The sequence below is a fragment of the Schistocerca serialis genome, chromosome 7 (genome assembly GCF_023864345.2).
Source record: "Schistocerca serialis cubense isolate TAMUIC-IGC-003099 chromosome 7, iqSchSeri2.2, whole genome shotgun sequence".
Lineage (NCBI taxonomy): Eukaryota > Metazoa > Arthropoda > Insecta > Orthoptera > Acrididae > Schistocerca > Schistocerca serialis.
The window spans coordinates 187,159,654-187,174,090 of NC_064644.1; the positions used below are offsets into that span (position 1 = coordinate 187,159,654).

General features: G+C 45.8%; 1 protein-coding gene across 1 annotated transcript in view; it reads right to left on the bottom strand.

Moving 5' to 3' along the window:
• The window catches only part of LOC126412350 (probable cytochrome P450 301a1, mitochondrial), a 260,468-nt gene that overhangs the window by 32,213 nt on the left and 213,818 nt on the right, over nt 1-14,437 (bottom strand). The window contains exon 8 of the mRNA XM_050081903.1: nt 12,513-12,682. Coding sequence (XP_049937860.1) covers nt 12,513-12,682 — 170 coding nt within the window. The remainder of the gene's footprint in view (nt 1-12,512; nt 12,683-14,437) is intronic.

Consider the following 14,437-nt stretch of genomic DNA (forward strand, 5'->3'; position numbering starts at 1 on the left):
CGAAATAAAAGAAATTATTCAGATAGTGAAGGGAGACGAAAATTGAATAGTCATGGGTGACTGGAATTCGAGAGTAGGAAAAGGGAGAGAAGGAAACGTAGTAGGTGAATATGGATTGGGGGGTAAGAAATGAAAGAGGAAGCCGCCTGGTAGAATTTTGCACAGAGCATAACTTAATCATAGCTAACACTTGGTTCAAGAATCATAAAAGAAGGTTGTATACATGGAAGAAGCCTGGAGATAGTGACAGACTTCAGATATATTACATAATGGTAAGACAGAGATTCAGGAACCAAGTTTTAAATTGTAAGACATTTCCAGGGGCAGATGCGGACTCTGACCACAATCTATTGGTTATGAACTGTAGATTAAAACTGAAGAAACTGCAAAAAGGTGGGAATTTAAGGAGATGGGATCTGGATAAACTGACTAAACCAGAGGTTGTACAGAGTTTCAGGGAGAGCGTAAGGGAACAAATGGCAGGAATGGGGGAAAGAAATACAGTAGAAGAAGAATGGGTAGCTTTGAGGGATGAAATAGTGAAGGCAGCAGAGGATCAAGTAGGTAAAAGGACGAGGGCTAGTAGAAATCCTTGGGTAACAGAAGAAATATTGAATTTAATTGATGAAAGGAGAAAATATAAAAATGCAATAAATGAAGCAGGCAAAAAGGAATACAAACGTCTCAAAAATGAGATCGACAGGAAGTGCAAAATGTCAAAGCAGGGATGGCTAGAGGATAAATGTAAGGATGTAGAGGCTTATCTGACTAGGGGTAAGATAGATCCTGTCTACAGGAAAATTAAAGAGACCTTTGGAGAAAAGAGAACCACTTGTATGAATATCAAGAGCTCAGATGGAAACCCAGTCCTAAGCAAAGAAAGGAAAGCAGAAAGGTGGAAGGAGTATATAAAGGGTCTATACAAGGGCGATGTACTTGAGGACAATATTATGGAAATGGAAGAGGATGTAGATGAAGATGAAATGGGAGATACGATACTGCGTGAAGAGTTTGACAGAGCACTGAAAGACCTGAGTCGAAACAAGGTCCCGGGAGTAGACAACATTCCATTGGAAGTACTGACAGGCTTGGGAGAGCCAGTCCTGACAAAGCTCTATCATCTGGTGAGCAAGATGTATGAGACAGGCGAAATACGCTCAGACTTCAAGAAGAATATAATAATTCCAATCCCAAAGAAAGCAGTTGTTGACAGATGTGAAAATTACCGAACTATCAGTTTAATAAGTCACAGCTGCAAAATACTAACGCGAATTCTTTACAGACGAATGAAAAAACTAGTAGAAGCCGACCTCGGGGGAGATCAGTTTGGATTCCGTAGAAATACTGGAACACGTGAGGCAATACTGACCCTACGACTTATCTTAGAAGCTAGAAAGCTTCTACGTTTCTAGCATTTGTAGACTTAGAGAAAGCTTTCGACAATGTTGACTGGAATACTCTCTTTCAAATTCTGGATGTGGCAGGAGTAAAATACAGGGAGCGAAAGGCTATTTACAATTTGTACAGAAACCAGATGACAGTTATAAGAGTCGAGGGACATGAAAGGGAAGCAGTGGTTGGGAAGGGAGTGAGACAGGGTTGTAGCCTCTCCCCGATGTTATTCAATGTGTATATTGAGCAAAAATAAGTTGGAGGGGTAGTTTCACTGACGGCTGTATGGTACACCCTGAGGCCTTCCCATGTCAATTTTGCTCGGCAGTGAGTCTGGAACGTTTTCTCGGCCACCGGTAAGAAAACCGCGTGATTTTAATTCTGGGCGTCGCGGTTCTGACCACCATAGCAGAGGCGTCATAGGGTGTGATGAAATGTGGGTAAGATGGGGTGTGAAGACATTCCAGTCGCATGACACGTCCTCGAAAGCGTTCGGCAGAATTGTGGTGAGTTTGGTGCCTGTGTAACATCATTAATCCACTCTACAGCTCAAACGGTCTTCTGAATCGTGATCTTTCTTCCGCATGTGTCAACACATTGGTGTCTCAAGCGCGGCAGAGCCCAAGGGTTACGTCGCAGGAGGCCACACTTTTCCACGTTCTCAAGGTTGTAGGCACCTTTGAATCGCATTTCAAACTTGTGCGTCGCAAAGGGAGGGCTTTAATTGTGTTGCACATTGTATTTCCATGCCCTGCATCGGACCTTGGAAGCTTCAGCAACACAGTGATCGGTTAGTATTGGAGTGAAACTTCAAGAATAACTCACGTATCCTTTTCTTTAAGTTGTAAGTACCCGTGGTCCAGGGGTCACACTCGGCTCCCAGCCGTGGCAGCGTGCGGACGGCCCCGCGCGCCGGCCAGTGCTCCGCTGCAGGCGTTGTTTACTTCCGCGTCGTAGCTTTAAGGCTTGTGTCCGTCCACCGTGAACAACATGTCGAGCGCTTACCGCCGTGCGACCCTTAAAGTTTCCTTCCCAGCTAAACATGCGCGACCTCGTGCACATGAAGTTGAAACGTTCATACGTGAAGAAGTTCGTTTAGATCCTAACCACGCTATCGGAATCCATTTTTCGATCACGAGTAGTGTCGTTCATATTAAAATGACAAACACCGAGGTGTGTGAAGATGTTATTCGCCGCCATGCCAATGGACTTAAGTTCAAATACTCTGATGGTCACGTCGGAGCTGTAACACTTGAACTCGCAGAGTACGGTCAACGCACGATTAGGGTGTTTGAACTACCTTTTGAAGTGCCGAAGGACGAAGTTGTCTCTGCGTTACAACCATACGGTAACGTCATCGGTTACGTAGAGGAAAAATGGCAAACCTTTACGACCTACCATGTCCTTAATGGTGTGCGTCAGGTCAAAATTGAACTGAAAAAAACATATACCATCATACCTGACCATTGGCGTTGTGCGAGCCATTGTCATGTACGACGGCCAACCCCGAACATGTGCGGGTTGTGGACAAGAAGGCCACGTCAGATCCGCCTGCATGCGACGCCGACTGATCCAGACGCCGGTCGGCGAGGAAGCGTCCCCAGCGATGATGACTCAGATCCCTGTCACATACGCCAAGGTTGCCCAGGAAGGTAGCACGTCTACACAGAGTCTTCCTGCTCCGTTGACGACGTCTGATCAGGTAGGTGCAACCGCTCCTGAGATTCCTTCTGAGGTGCTGCAGACGCCAGATCCTGACCTGCCGAATCATCGCAGCACTGTGAAATAAATGCTACTGAGATGGACGTTGATCCGGGAGTGGTACCTACTTCTGCTTTCCTTCAGACTGGTCCGGAGTCAGACGAAAGCCACCCGCAATCGGACTCTGAACGACCTGTTCGAAAACAAGGGTCGACACGAAAGAGAAAGAAACGTAGCCGTACACTCCCTGATGAATCCATTCTACGGATGGATACCAGGGATGCAGACCCGAAGATGGACGACAAACCGCTCTTTGATGACCAAAAGTCTGATGCGAAAGACCCGCCACAGGCGACCACTGGCAACGAACACCCCTCCTTACTGGTGCCGTCGCCCCCACAGGTCGACGTTGAAGAGAGCCTATCCGATGAGACGAAAACTACGTCTCCTCTCCACGTGGATGATGTGCACAGCCGATGCCCTACCGCAGTATCAGTATCCTGGGCGGACGACGTGGAGATCGAAGGGACTGGGGTGGACGCTGCTGATGATGGGGCACCCCCATCGGTTGCGCCCGCGCCTGCAAACTCTCCACAATAGCAGCCTCTTCAGCGGACCGGCAAGATCGACGACCTCTCGCTCCTGAAGAAGAAGCCCCACCTGTGCCTGTGGGACTCCAACACCAGCATAATCGTGTCGCAACGATTAACCTCGCGACCATTCGTGCGCCCCACAAACTGGCGCTGCTCCGCGATATGATTTATGATGCGGACATAGATATTGCGCTTTTTCAGGAAGTGAATGTCGCCGATTTTTCACCACCACATGGCTTCACGGTGCATCTTTCTCCCGCTTCGGACACCGGTAGTGGTGTTGCCATCATCTTACGCGAAGGTCTTCCTGCCGAAGATGTCCTATACCTCCCCAGCGGCAGAGGTATGGCGCTTACTCTCTTTGGTGTACGCATCGTCAACATTTATGCGCCGTCGGGCTCCAGCTACCGTCGTGAACGCAATGCCTTCTTCGCGAATGAAGTTACACCCCTTTTTATGGGACCACACGATGACTGGGTCATGGGTGGAGACTTCAACTGCACCCAGCGACCTCAGGATCAATTGCCTTGTCACTCACCATGCGCAGCTCTGGAAACAGTCGTCACGCGACTACAATTTGTCGACACGTGGAGACATGATCACGGTGATCTTTTGGGCTTTACGTACTACACTGCGCACTCCTCTAGCCGACTGGATCGCATCTACATCTCGCGATCCCTAATTCAACACACTCGACAGGCTGAAATCTGGCTTATTGCTTTCTCAGACCATGAGGCTTACTTCTGTGATGTTGTTCTCACAAGACAGGCAGTATGGCACGGACGTGGTTTATGGAAACTGAACACGGCACTTCTTAATTCACCTGACTGTCGACTTCTAATAGAAGACACTTGGATCACATGTAATAGACGCCGACCCACGTATCCGTCTACCATATCCTGGTGGATCCAGTGTGCAAAACCTGCTCTTCGAAAAACTTTAATCCGGTATGGCAAAGATGTTGTCGCTTGGAGGAAGAGCACTATGGACTTTTACTACAGGATCCTACGAGAATGCTCCACGATGCCAGCCTCCCCTGAGCGCCATACAAGGATGAATCAAGCTAAGGCCCAAATCTCCAATCTCATGCGACGGCATTTGGAAGGAGCGATAGTACGATCTCGTACTGCTGATCGCATGCCTCATGAACATCAGTCGATGTACCATATCATCCAAGAACGACAAAATCGACGCCGAAAATTGATTCACGTCCTAACGGATCAAGAAGGGCGCCGCTACGTAACCCAATCTGCAATAGGGAATGTGCTTCACGCCCACTACCGGCAGCTCTACGACGCAATTCCACATTCCCCAGAGTTGATCGAGGAAGTCTCACAGCTCAACTTCGGTGGTATCTCAGGAGATGCGGCGATTGACTTGATGTCAGAAGTGACTGATGAGGAAGTCCGCGATGCGATCCGGGCAGGAACCATCAATCGCTCCCCAGGACCCGACGGTCTTCCCCTCGAATTTTATCGCACCTTCCGTGATTTGTTAGAGTCCACCTTCACCTCCATCTGTCGGGAACTGATGTCTCCGGAAGTACCTGTGCCGGACGCTTTCATGGAAGGAATTATTATTCCTGTACATAAACCGCACGGTGGCAACAATATCAGTGATTATCGGCCCCTCACCCTCTTTAACAGTGATATGAAAATCTTCACTCGCCTTTTGGCAGCACGACTTAAAAACGTTGCCCGATAAGTTGTGTCGCCAGACCAAGCATCTTTGGGACGAAATAATAATATTCGCACGGCTTTATGCCGCTACAGGGATATGATCGCCGTTACCCAGGCACAACGCCTCTCTGGGGCACTTGCGTCTTTGGACTTTAGTCAAGCTTTTGATAGGGTTGACCATTCGTTCCTTACGGCCGTTCTCCGCCATATGGGTTTCCCAGTCACCGTTATCACGGTAGTGATGCGCCTTCTGCGGGGTGCCTCATCCAGAATTATGTACAATGACAGACTCACTCCACCGATAATAATAGGTCGATCCGTACGTCAAGGTTGCCCTCTATCAGCAATTTTGTACGCCTTTTCCTTGGAATCCTTGCTATGTGGACTAAGACAACATTTGGTAGGGTTGTCCATAGATCGCTACCGATTCTGTTGCACGGCCTATGCTGACGATGTAGTCATCTGTTTACGTAATGCCGACGAGGTTCGAGCTGTTTTGACGTGGGTAGCGACTTATGGTGAGGCGTCGGGTAGCTCTTTAAACGTACGCAAGTCACAAGTTATGTTCATTGGCACGGGACTTCCCGTGGAGTGCGTTACACCTCTCACCACCGTTGATACCATTCGTTGTTTGGGAATAGATTTTTCATCTGATCTCCGGCGTTCAGCCACCATCAACTGCCGTCGCCTCCTTTTAATGATCAGAGCAGGTCTTCTGGACCATCGCCTTCGATCCCTAGAGATTCTCCAACGAGCTCGATATGTCAATACATATATCGCATCCCGAGTTCCCCATGTAGCACAAGTTCTACCTTTCCCGCTTACTGTGGCACGTCGCATGTTGGCAGCGATGGCATCTTTCGTCAGCTCTGGGATGTTGTTCAAAGTTAACTATGCAACCCTTACTCTTCCCCGTGAACGAGGAGGGATAGGTCTGTTTCACGTGGCGGATAGAGCTCGCGCCCTGTTTGTCAGCTCCCAGTTGACGGCATGGACCCGTTGCCCAACGAGCCTCACTGGTCTCCTGCTGTCGGCATACTCGCCGGTCCCACTGTCAGCCCCAGTGATGATCTCGGATGTTCCGGCCCAGTTCCATTATATACGGTACTTCTTTCTGGAACTCAGTTATCTACGCCTCACCTTACCAAGACAGCTTTTACTCAAGACAAAGGCAGTATACAATGTCCTCCAATTAGGTCGTCCACCTAACCCGATTGAACAAAAGTTCCCCCAGGTTGACTGGCGTCATGTATGGCGCGCGGTGTTCGCCTGTTACCTTGACACGAATGTACAATCTGTCTGGTACCTAACTGTCAATGGTAAGCAAATCAACCAATTTCGCCTTCATCGTATCCACCTCGCCCAATCACCTCTATGCTCCACCTGTGGAGTGCCAGACAATGATGAACATCGGTTTGTTTGCGGACCGGCGGCGGAGGTTTGGCACTTGGTTCGACGTATTGTGGCTTTTCTAACGCGGGACATTCCGGATCGGATTACTCCCTTTCATTATTATTTCCGGAAAGTGACAATTTTCCTCGGACAAAGACCAATGCTGTGAATTGGATTCGCGGACATGCCATTCACTACATATTTGGATAAACTGTAGACTCTGTACTCGATTTTTGGACATACCTCAATGACCGTCATTATGTCGTTGTCCGTCACCCAAAATACAGACAATTTTTCTCGAGCTTCCTTGGGAGTGCTTTCCACGAGCCGCCTCGCAGCTGGAGTGTGTTAAGCCAAGAGAGAAGAAGGTTTCCTGTTTGAACCAATGAACATTTCTGAACAATTGAACGGAACACATCAATTTCGAGAAGACGTGACTCAACATATTACCAGCGGGGCGCAGAAGGCCTCTGATCACTTACACAAAAAAAAAAGAAAAATTAAGAAAAAGGAAGACTGTTTTGTTTGTAAGGATAGCCCTAACCTTGATTTCCCATATTTCCCCTGGTATATAGGCAGCTCTCAGGGGTAGGTTTAGTCAGCAGCCAATGCCTGAAGTGGTCTAGATTTTTTTGTTATAGGATGAAAAGTGGCGGTGGCACTTGTTTTTTTTTAGTTCCATTTTATTAACGGGTTTTCAAAAGAAAAGAAAATGTTTACATAAAAAAGAAAAGAAAAAACACAAAAAAAAACAAAAAAACGGGGTAGCGTCAAAAAAAAAAAAAAAAGGGGGTAGCGTCTTTGATTCATAATCAAAACGTCTTCGTCCCCGGGTTCGATCCCCGCCACTGCCTAAATTTTGATAAATAATCAGCATTGGCGGCCGAAGACTTCCGGTATAAGAAGTCAGCCTCATTCTGCCAACGGTCTTGTCAAAGTGAGCGGAGGAGCGGATAGAGGTTCAGGGCACTCTCTTGTCCTAGGAGTGGGAAATTGCCCCTAAAGGCGGAAGAATCAGCAATGATCAACGACATGAGGATGCAGAAGGCAATGGAAATCACTGCATTAAAGACACGTAACGTGTATCCACAGGACATGTGGCCTGTAATTGAAGAAGGGTCATGATGATCTCTCCATTGGCAAAAGATTCCGGAATAGTCCCCCATTCGGATCTCCGGGAGGGGACTGCCAAGGGGGAGGTTACCATGAGAAAAAGATTGAATAATCAACGAAAGGATAACGTTCTACGAGTCGGGGCGTGGAATGTCAGAAGCTTGAACGTGGTAGGGAAACTAGAAAATCTGAAAAGGGAAATGCAAAGGCTCAATCTAGATATAGCAGGGGTCAGTGAAGTGAAGTGGACGGAAGACAAGGATTTCTGGTCACATGAGTATCGGGTAATATCAACAGCAGCAGAAAATGGTATGACAGGTGTAGGATTCGTTATGAATAGGAAGGTAGGGCAGAGGGTGTGTTACTGTGAACAGTTCAGTGACCGGGTTGTTCTAATTAGAATCGACAGCAGACCAACACCGACAACGATAGTTCAGGTATACATGCCGACGTCGCAAGCTGAAGATGAACAGATAGAGAAAGTGTATGAGGATATTGAAAGGGTAATGCAGTAAGTAAAGGGGGACGAAAATCTAATAGTCATGGGCGACTGGAATGCAGTTGTAGGGGAAGGAGTAGAAGAAACGGTTACAGGAGAATATGGGCTTGGGACAAGGAATGAAAGAGGAGAAAGACTAATTGAGTTCTGTAACAAGTTTCAGCTAGTAATAGCGAATACCCTGTTCAAGAATCACAAGAGGAGGAGGTATACTTGGAAAAGGCCGGGAGATAAGGGAAGATTTCAATTAGATTACATCATGGTCAGACAGAGATTCCGAAATCAGATACTGGATTGTAAGGCGTACCCAGGAGCAGATATAGACTCAGATCACAATATAGTAGTGATGAAGAGTAGGCTGAAGCTCAAGACATTAGTCAGGAAGAATCAATACGCAAAGAACTGGGATACGGAAGTACTAAGGAATGACGAGATACGTTTGAAGTTCTCTAACGCTATAGATACAGCAATAAGGAATAGCGCAGTAGGCATTACAGTTGAAGAGGAATGGACATCTCTAAAAAGGGCCATCACAGAAGTTGGGAAGGAAAACATAGGTACAAAGAAGGTAGCTGAGAAGAAACCATGGGTAACAGAAGAAATGCTTCAGTTGATTGATGGAAGGAGGAAGTACAAACATGGGCCGGGAAAATCAGGAATACAGAAATACAAGTCGCTGAGGAATGAAATAAATAGGAAGTGCAGGGAAGCTAAGACGAAACGGCTGCAGGAAAAATATGAAGACATCGAAAAAGATATGATTGTCGGAAGGACAGACTCAGCATACAGGAAAGTCAAAACAACCTTTGGTGACATTAAAAGCAACGGTGGTAACATTAAGAGTGCAACGGGAATTCCACTGTTAAATGCAGAGGAGAGAGCATATAGGTGGAAAGAATACATTGAAAGCCTCTATGAGCGTGAAGATTTGTCTGATGTGATAGAAGAAGAAACAGGAGTCGATTTAGAAGAGATAGGGGATCCAGTATTAGAATCGGAATTTAAAAGAGCTTTGGAGGACTTACGTTCAAATAAGGCAGAAGGGATAGATAACATTCCATCATAATTTCTAAAATCATTGGGGGAAGTGGCAACAACACGACTATTCACGTTGGTGTGTAGAATATATGAGTCTGGCGATATACCACCTGACTTTCGGAAAAGCATCATCCACACAATTCCGAAGACGGCAAGAGCTGACAAGTGCGAGAATTATCGCACAGTCAGCTTAACAGCTTATGCATCGAAGCTGCTTACAAGAATAATATACAGAAGAATGGAAAGAAAATTGAGAATGCTGTAGGTGACGATCAGTTTGGCTTTAGGAAAAGTAAAGGGACGAGAGAGGCAATTCTGACGTTACGGCTAATAATGGTTAGGGAGAGACGGGTCATATACAATATGTACAACAACCAAGAGGGAATAATAAGAGTGGACGATCAAGAACGAAGAGCTGGTATTAAGAAGGGTGCAAGACAAGGCTGTAGCCTTTCGCCCCTACTCTTCAATCTGTACATCGAGGAAGCAATGATGTAAATAAAAGAAAGGTTCAGGAGTGGAATTAAAATACAAGGTGAAAGGATATCAATGATAAGATTCGCTGATGACATTGCCATCCTGAGTGAAAGTGAAGAAGAATTAAATGATCTGCTGAACGGAATGAACAGTCTAATGAGTACACAGTATGGTTTGAGAGTAAATCGGAGAAAGACGAAGGTAATGAGAAGTAGTAGAAATGAGAACAGCGAGAAACTTAACATCAGGATTGATGGTCACGAAGTCAATGAAGTTAAAGAATTCTGCTACCTAGGCAGTAAAATAACCAATGACGGACGGAGCAAGGAGGACATCAAAAGCAGACGCGCTATTGCAAAAAAGGCATTTCTGGCCAAGAGAAGTCTACTAATATCAAATACCGGCCTTAATTTGAGGAAGAAATTTCTGAGGATGTACGTCTGGAGTACAGTATTGTATGGTAGTGAAACATGGACTGTGGGAAAACCGGAACAGAAGAGAATCGAAGCATTTGAGATGTGGTGCTATAGACGAATGTTGGAAATTAGGTGGACTGATAAGGTAAGTAATGAGGAGGTTCTACGCAGAATCGGAGAGGAAAGGAATATGTGGAAAACACTGATAAGGAGAAGGGACAGGATGATAGGACATCTGCTAAGAAATGAGGGAATGACTTCCATGGTACTAGAGGGATCTGTAGAGGGCAAAAACTGTAGAGGAAGACAGAGATTGGAATACGTCAAGCAAATAATTGAGGACGTAGGTTGCAAGTGCTACTCTGAGATGAAGAGGTTAGCACAGGAAAGGAATTCGTGGCGGGCCGCATCAAACCAGTCAGTAGACTGATGACAAAAAAAAAAGTCTTCTAAGTGGTTTAATGCGACCCTCTACGAATTTCTTTCTGTGCCCACCTTTTCATCTCAAAGTAGCACATGCAACCTACGTCCTCAGTTGTTTTCTGGATGTATTCCAACCCCTGTCTGCACCTTTTACACTCTACAGCTCGCTCTAGTACTAAGGAATTTAGTGTCTGATGTCGTAGCACATGTCCTATCATCCCTTCCGTTCTTTTTGACAGTGTTTTCCATGTATTACTTTCCTCCCTGATTCTGCGGAGAGTCTCGTCATTGCTTGTCAGTCCACCTAATTTTCAAAATTCTTCTATAGCACCACGTCTGAGTTGCTTCGATTCTCTTCCGTTCCGGTTTTGGCGCAGTACACACTGCCATACAATGCTGTGCTCAAAACGTACGTTGTCACACTCTCGCAAATTTCTTCCTGAAATTAAGGTCTACATACTAGTAGAGTTCTCTTGGCCATTAATTCCTTTTTGCCTGTGCTAGTCTGCTTTTTATATCCTCCTTGCTCCGTCCATTATTGGCTATTTTTGTGCCTAGATAGCAGAATTCCTTATCATCTACATCGTGATCACCAAATATAATGTTCTATGGTCGCAGATTCGAATCCTGCCTCGAGCATGGATGTGTGTGATGTCCTTAGGTTAGTTAGGTTTAAGTAGTTCTAAGTTCTAATGGGACTGATGACCTCACAGATGTTAAGTCCCTTAGTGCTCAGAGCCATTTGAACCAAATATAATGTTAAGTTTCCCACAGATCTCATCTGCTACTTCTCATTACTTTTGTCTTTCTTCGATTTAGTCTCAAATCACATTCTGTAATTCTTCTTCGCCGCGCGGGATTAGCCGAGCGGTCTAGGGCGCTGCAGTCATGGGCTGTGCGGCTGATCCCGGCGGAGGTTCGAGTCCTCACTCTGGCATGGGTGTGTGTGTTTATTCTTAGGATAATTTAGGTTAAGTAGTGTGCAAGCTTAGGGACTGATGACCTCAGCAGTTAAGTCCCATAAGATTTCACACACATTTGAACATTTTTTGAACAATTCTTCTTCACTTTCACTCAGGATACCAAAGTCATCAGCGAATCTTATCATTGATATCCTTTCACCTTGAATCTTAATTTCACTCTTGAACCCTCCTTTTATTTTCGTCATTGCTTCTTCGATGTATAGATTAGAGCACCGGCGAAAGACTGCATCTCTGTCTTAAGCCGTTTTCAATCTGAGCCCTTCATTCTTGGTCCTCCAGTCTTACTGTTCCATCTTGGCTGTTGTGCATATATTACCCGTCTTTCCCTACAGATTACTCCTGTTTATCTCACCATTTCGAACATCACCGTTTGACACTGTCGAACGCTTTCTCCATGTCGACCAATCCTATGAACGTGTCTTGATTTTCTTCAGTTTTGCTTCCATTATCAACAGCAACGTCACAGTTGCCTCTCTGATGCCTTTACCTGTCCTAAAGCCAAACTGATCCTCAAGTTTCTTTTCCATTCTTCTGTACATTATTTTTGTCAGCAGCATGGATGCGTGAGCTGTTAATCTGCTTGTGCGGCAATTCTCACACTCGTCGGTTCTTGCAATCTTCACAACTGTGTGGAAAAGCAGATGGTATATCGCCAGTCTCATACATTCTACACACCAACATGAATAGTCACTTTGTTGGAACTTCACCCAATGGCTTCAGAAATTCCTACACGTCTCTTGATTACACGGTATTCTTTTTCGAGCAGCTTTTTATGTGGCGTGAGGACGGCATCTGACGTACATTACCTGAGGGTCTCCTTGATGCAGGCCTTGAGGTAGAGCAGCTGGTCCAGCTGCTGGGCGCTGACGGGCTGTCCGGCAGTTGGCAGCACTGCTTCCACCTCGCGGTGCAGCCGCTCCTGCTCCTCTGGGTGTTGCGACAGCTGGTACAGGATCGACGCCACCGCCGTCGATGTCTGAAATCAGCAGAGTACTTGCTGCACAAAGGTTTGCTGGGCACTCCAACTATTCAGTATGTAGAGAATGAATAGACGAGTGTTACAGAAAGCGTAGGAAGAGTCGCATTCGAGGCACTGGGAAAAGAGAAGTTACGGAAAAATGAGGGATTAAGGGTTTGGAACGCAAATTTCACAAACACCGTTGAAGACCACCACAGAAACACCATATATCAGTACTCCCCGAGGAATTTATATATAGGAGGTTTGGATAGTCATTGCAAATCGCGTATCACTCTACGAATCAAAACTTAAAGTTCAGAAGGTACAACACGAACATAGTTCCATTATAATAACATTCAGTGGCTGCATCGAAAAGGATATATGCGGAACGTCGTCTTCCACCTCTTTTATTCATTTAACCAATATTTGTCGTCCGTGACAAATGAGGTATAATGTGCTTGGTTAAAAGATAATTTAATATATTCTTAATTTGGTGAATTATCTGGTTCCTAAAACACATGACCAGAGAGGGAGCACTATCTTCCAATAAAGGACTAAAGTCTTCGCAGGAGAGCGAATGAAATTTAGATTTGACGATGGAGCCTGAAATTCAATATCATAGTTCAGTTTGTACGCCAGAAACCGCAGGAACCATAACACTCAACTGACACCAATCAAAGTCACGCACTATTTCGACACATTGATAGTACTGTACATTACCCGAAAATGGTGCACAGGAGGCAACCTCTGTTTTGACTCTGCAGGCAGAACCTGCGCTGAGTTTAGTGGTGAACTCTGTGTGCAACATTTATTCTAGGGTACAATCATGCCCCGCCGACGATTACGTACACCTGATGAGCAGCTTTAGCCGTTTGAAAGGGGTCGCATTATGGGCCTACTGGAAATTGAATGGTAATATCGACCGATTGCTGCACATCTTGGGCACAATCTATCGGTGGTGTGTCGCTGATTTCAACAGTGGTCTGTCGAACATTTCCACTCCTGTAGACCAGGTTCTGGATATCTGCACAGGACAGAAAGACGTCAAGATCGACGCACGGCGCGACCAGCAGTCGTCGACCAAACGTCATCCAGGGACGAAATCCAGGCAAATACTGCTACTACTACGTCATCAGGGGCCAATGGTGGCAGCCGTCTGTGCCCAGTTGTAACTCGCGGTCACATTTAGCGTTTCTGCAGGGTAAAGTAACCAGTGCCCTCTAAAATGAACAGGCTGTTCTCCCCCTGCTACTACAATTTGTTCAACAGGAAGGTGATGTGCTTTGTCAGCGCTCGTCCACAAACAGCTACTGCAACGAAACGTGCTCATCGGAGTGTATAACAGCTGCCTTGGGTAGTAAGATCACTAGATGTATCAGCAATTGAACACATTCGGGACATGATGAATCAGGCACTTACTTGTTCTTCAGGGCCTGCAACAAAAGATGCGAGATTCTTTGCACATTATACACACATCAAAAAAAGTTTTGCATCACCCCAATTCTGAGAGTTCCGGAACCTGCACAGAAAATGGGAGTAAATATCAACAGAAACATCATTTCTGCCCTTTTTATTGCTCATGAAAACCACACATTGCATGTTGTACCACCATACAGCGAGACTTTCAGGGGTGGTGAATAGATTGCTGTACACGCCGGTGTCTCTAATAACCAGTAGCATGTAGTCTTGCATTGATTGGATACTATCCACAAGTTCATCAAGACACTGTTGGTCCAGATTTTCCCACACCTCAACGGCGATTCGCCGTAGAAA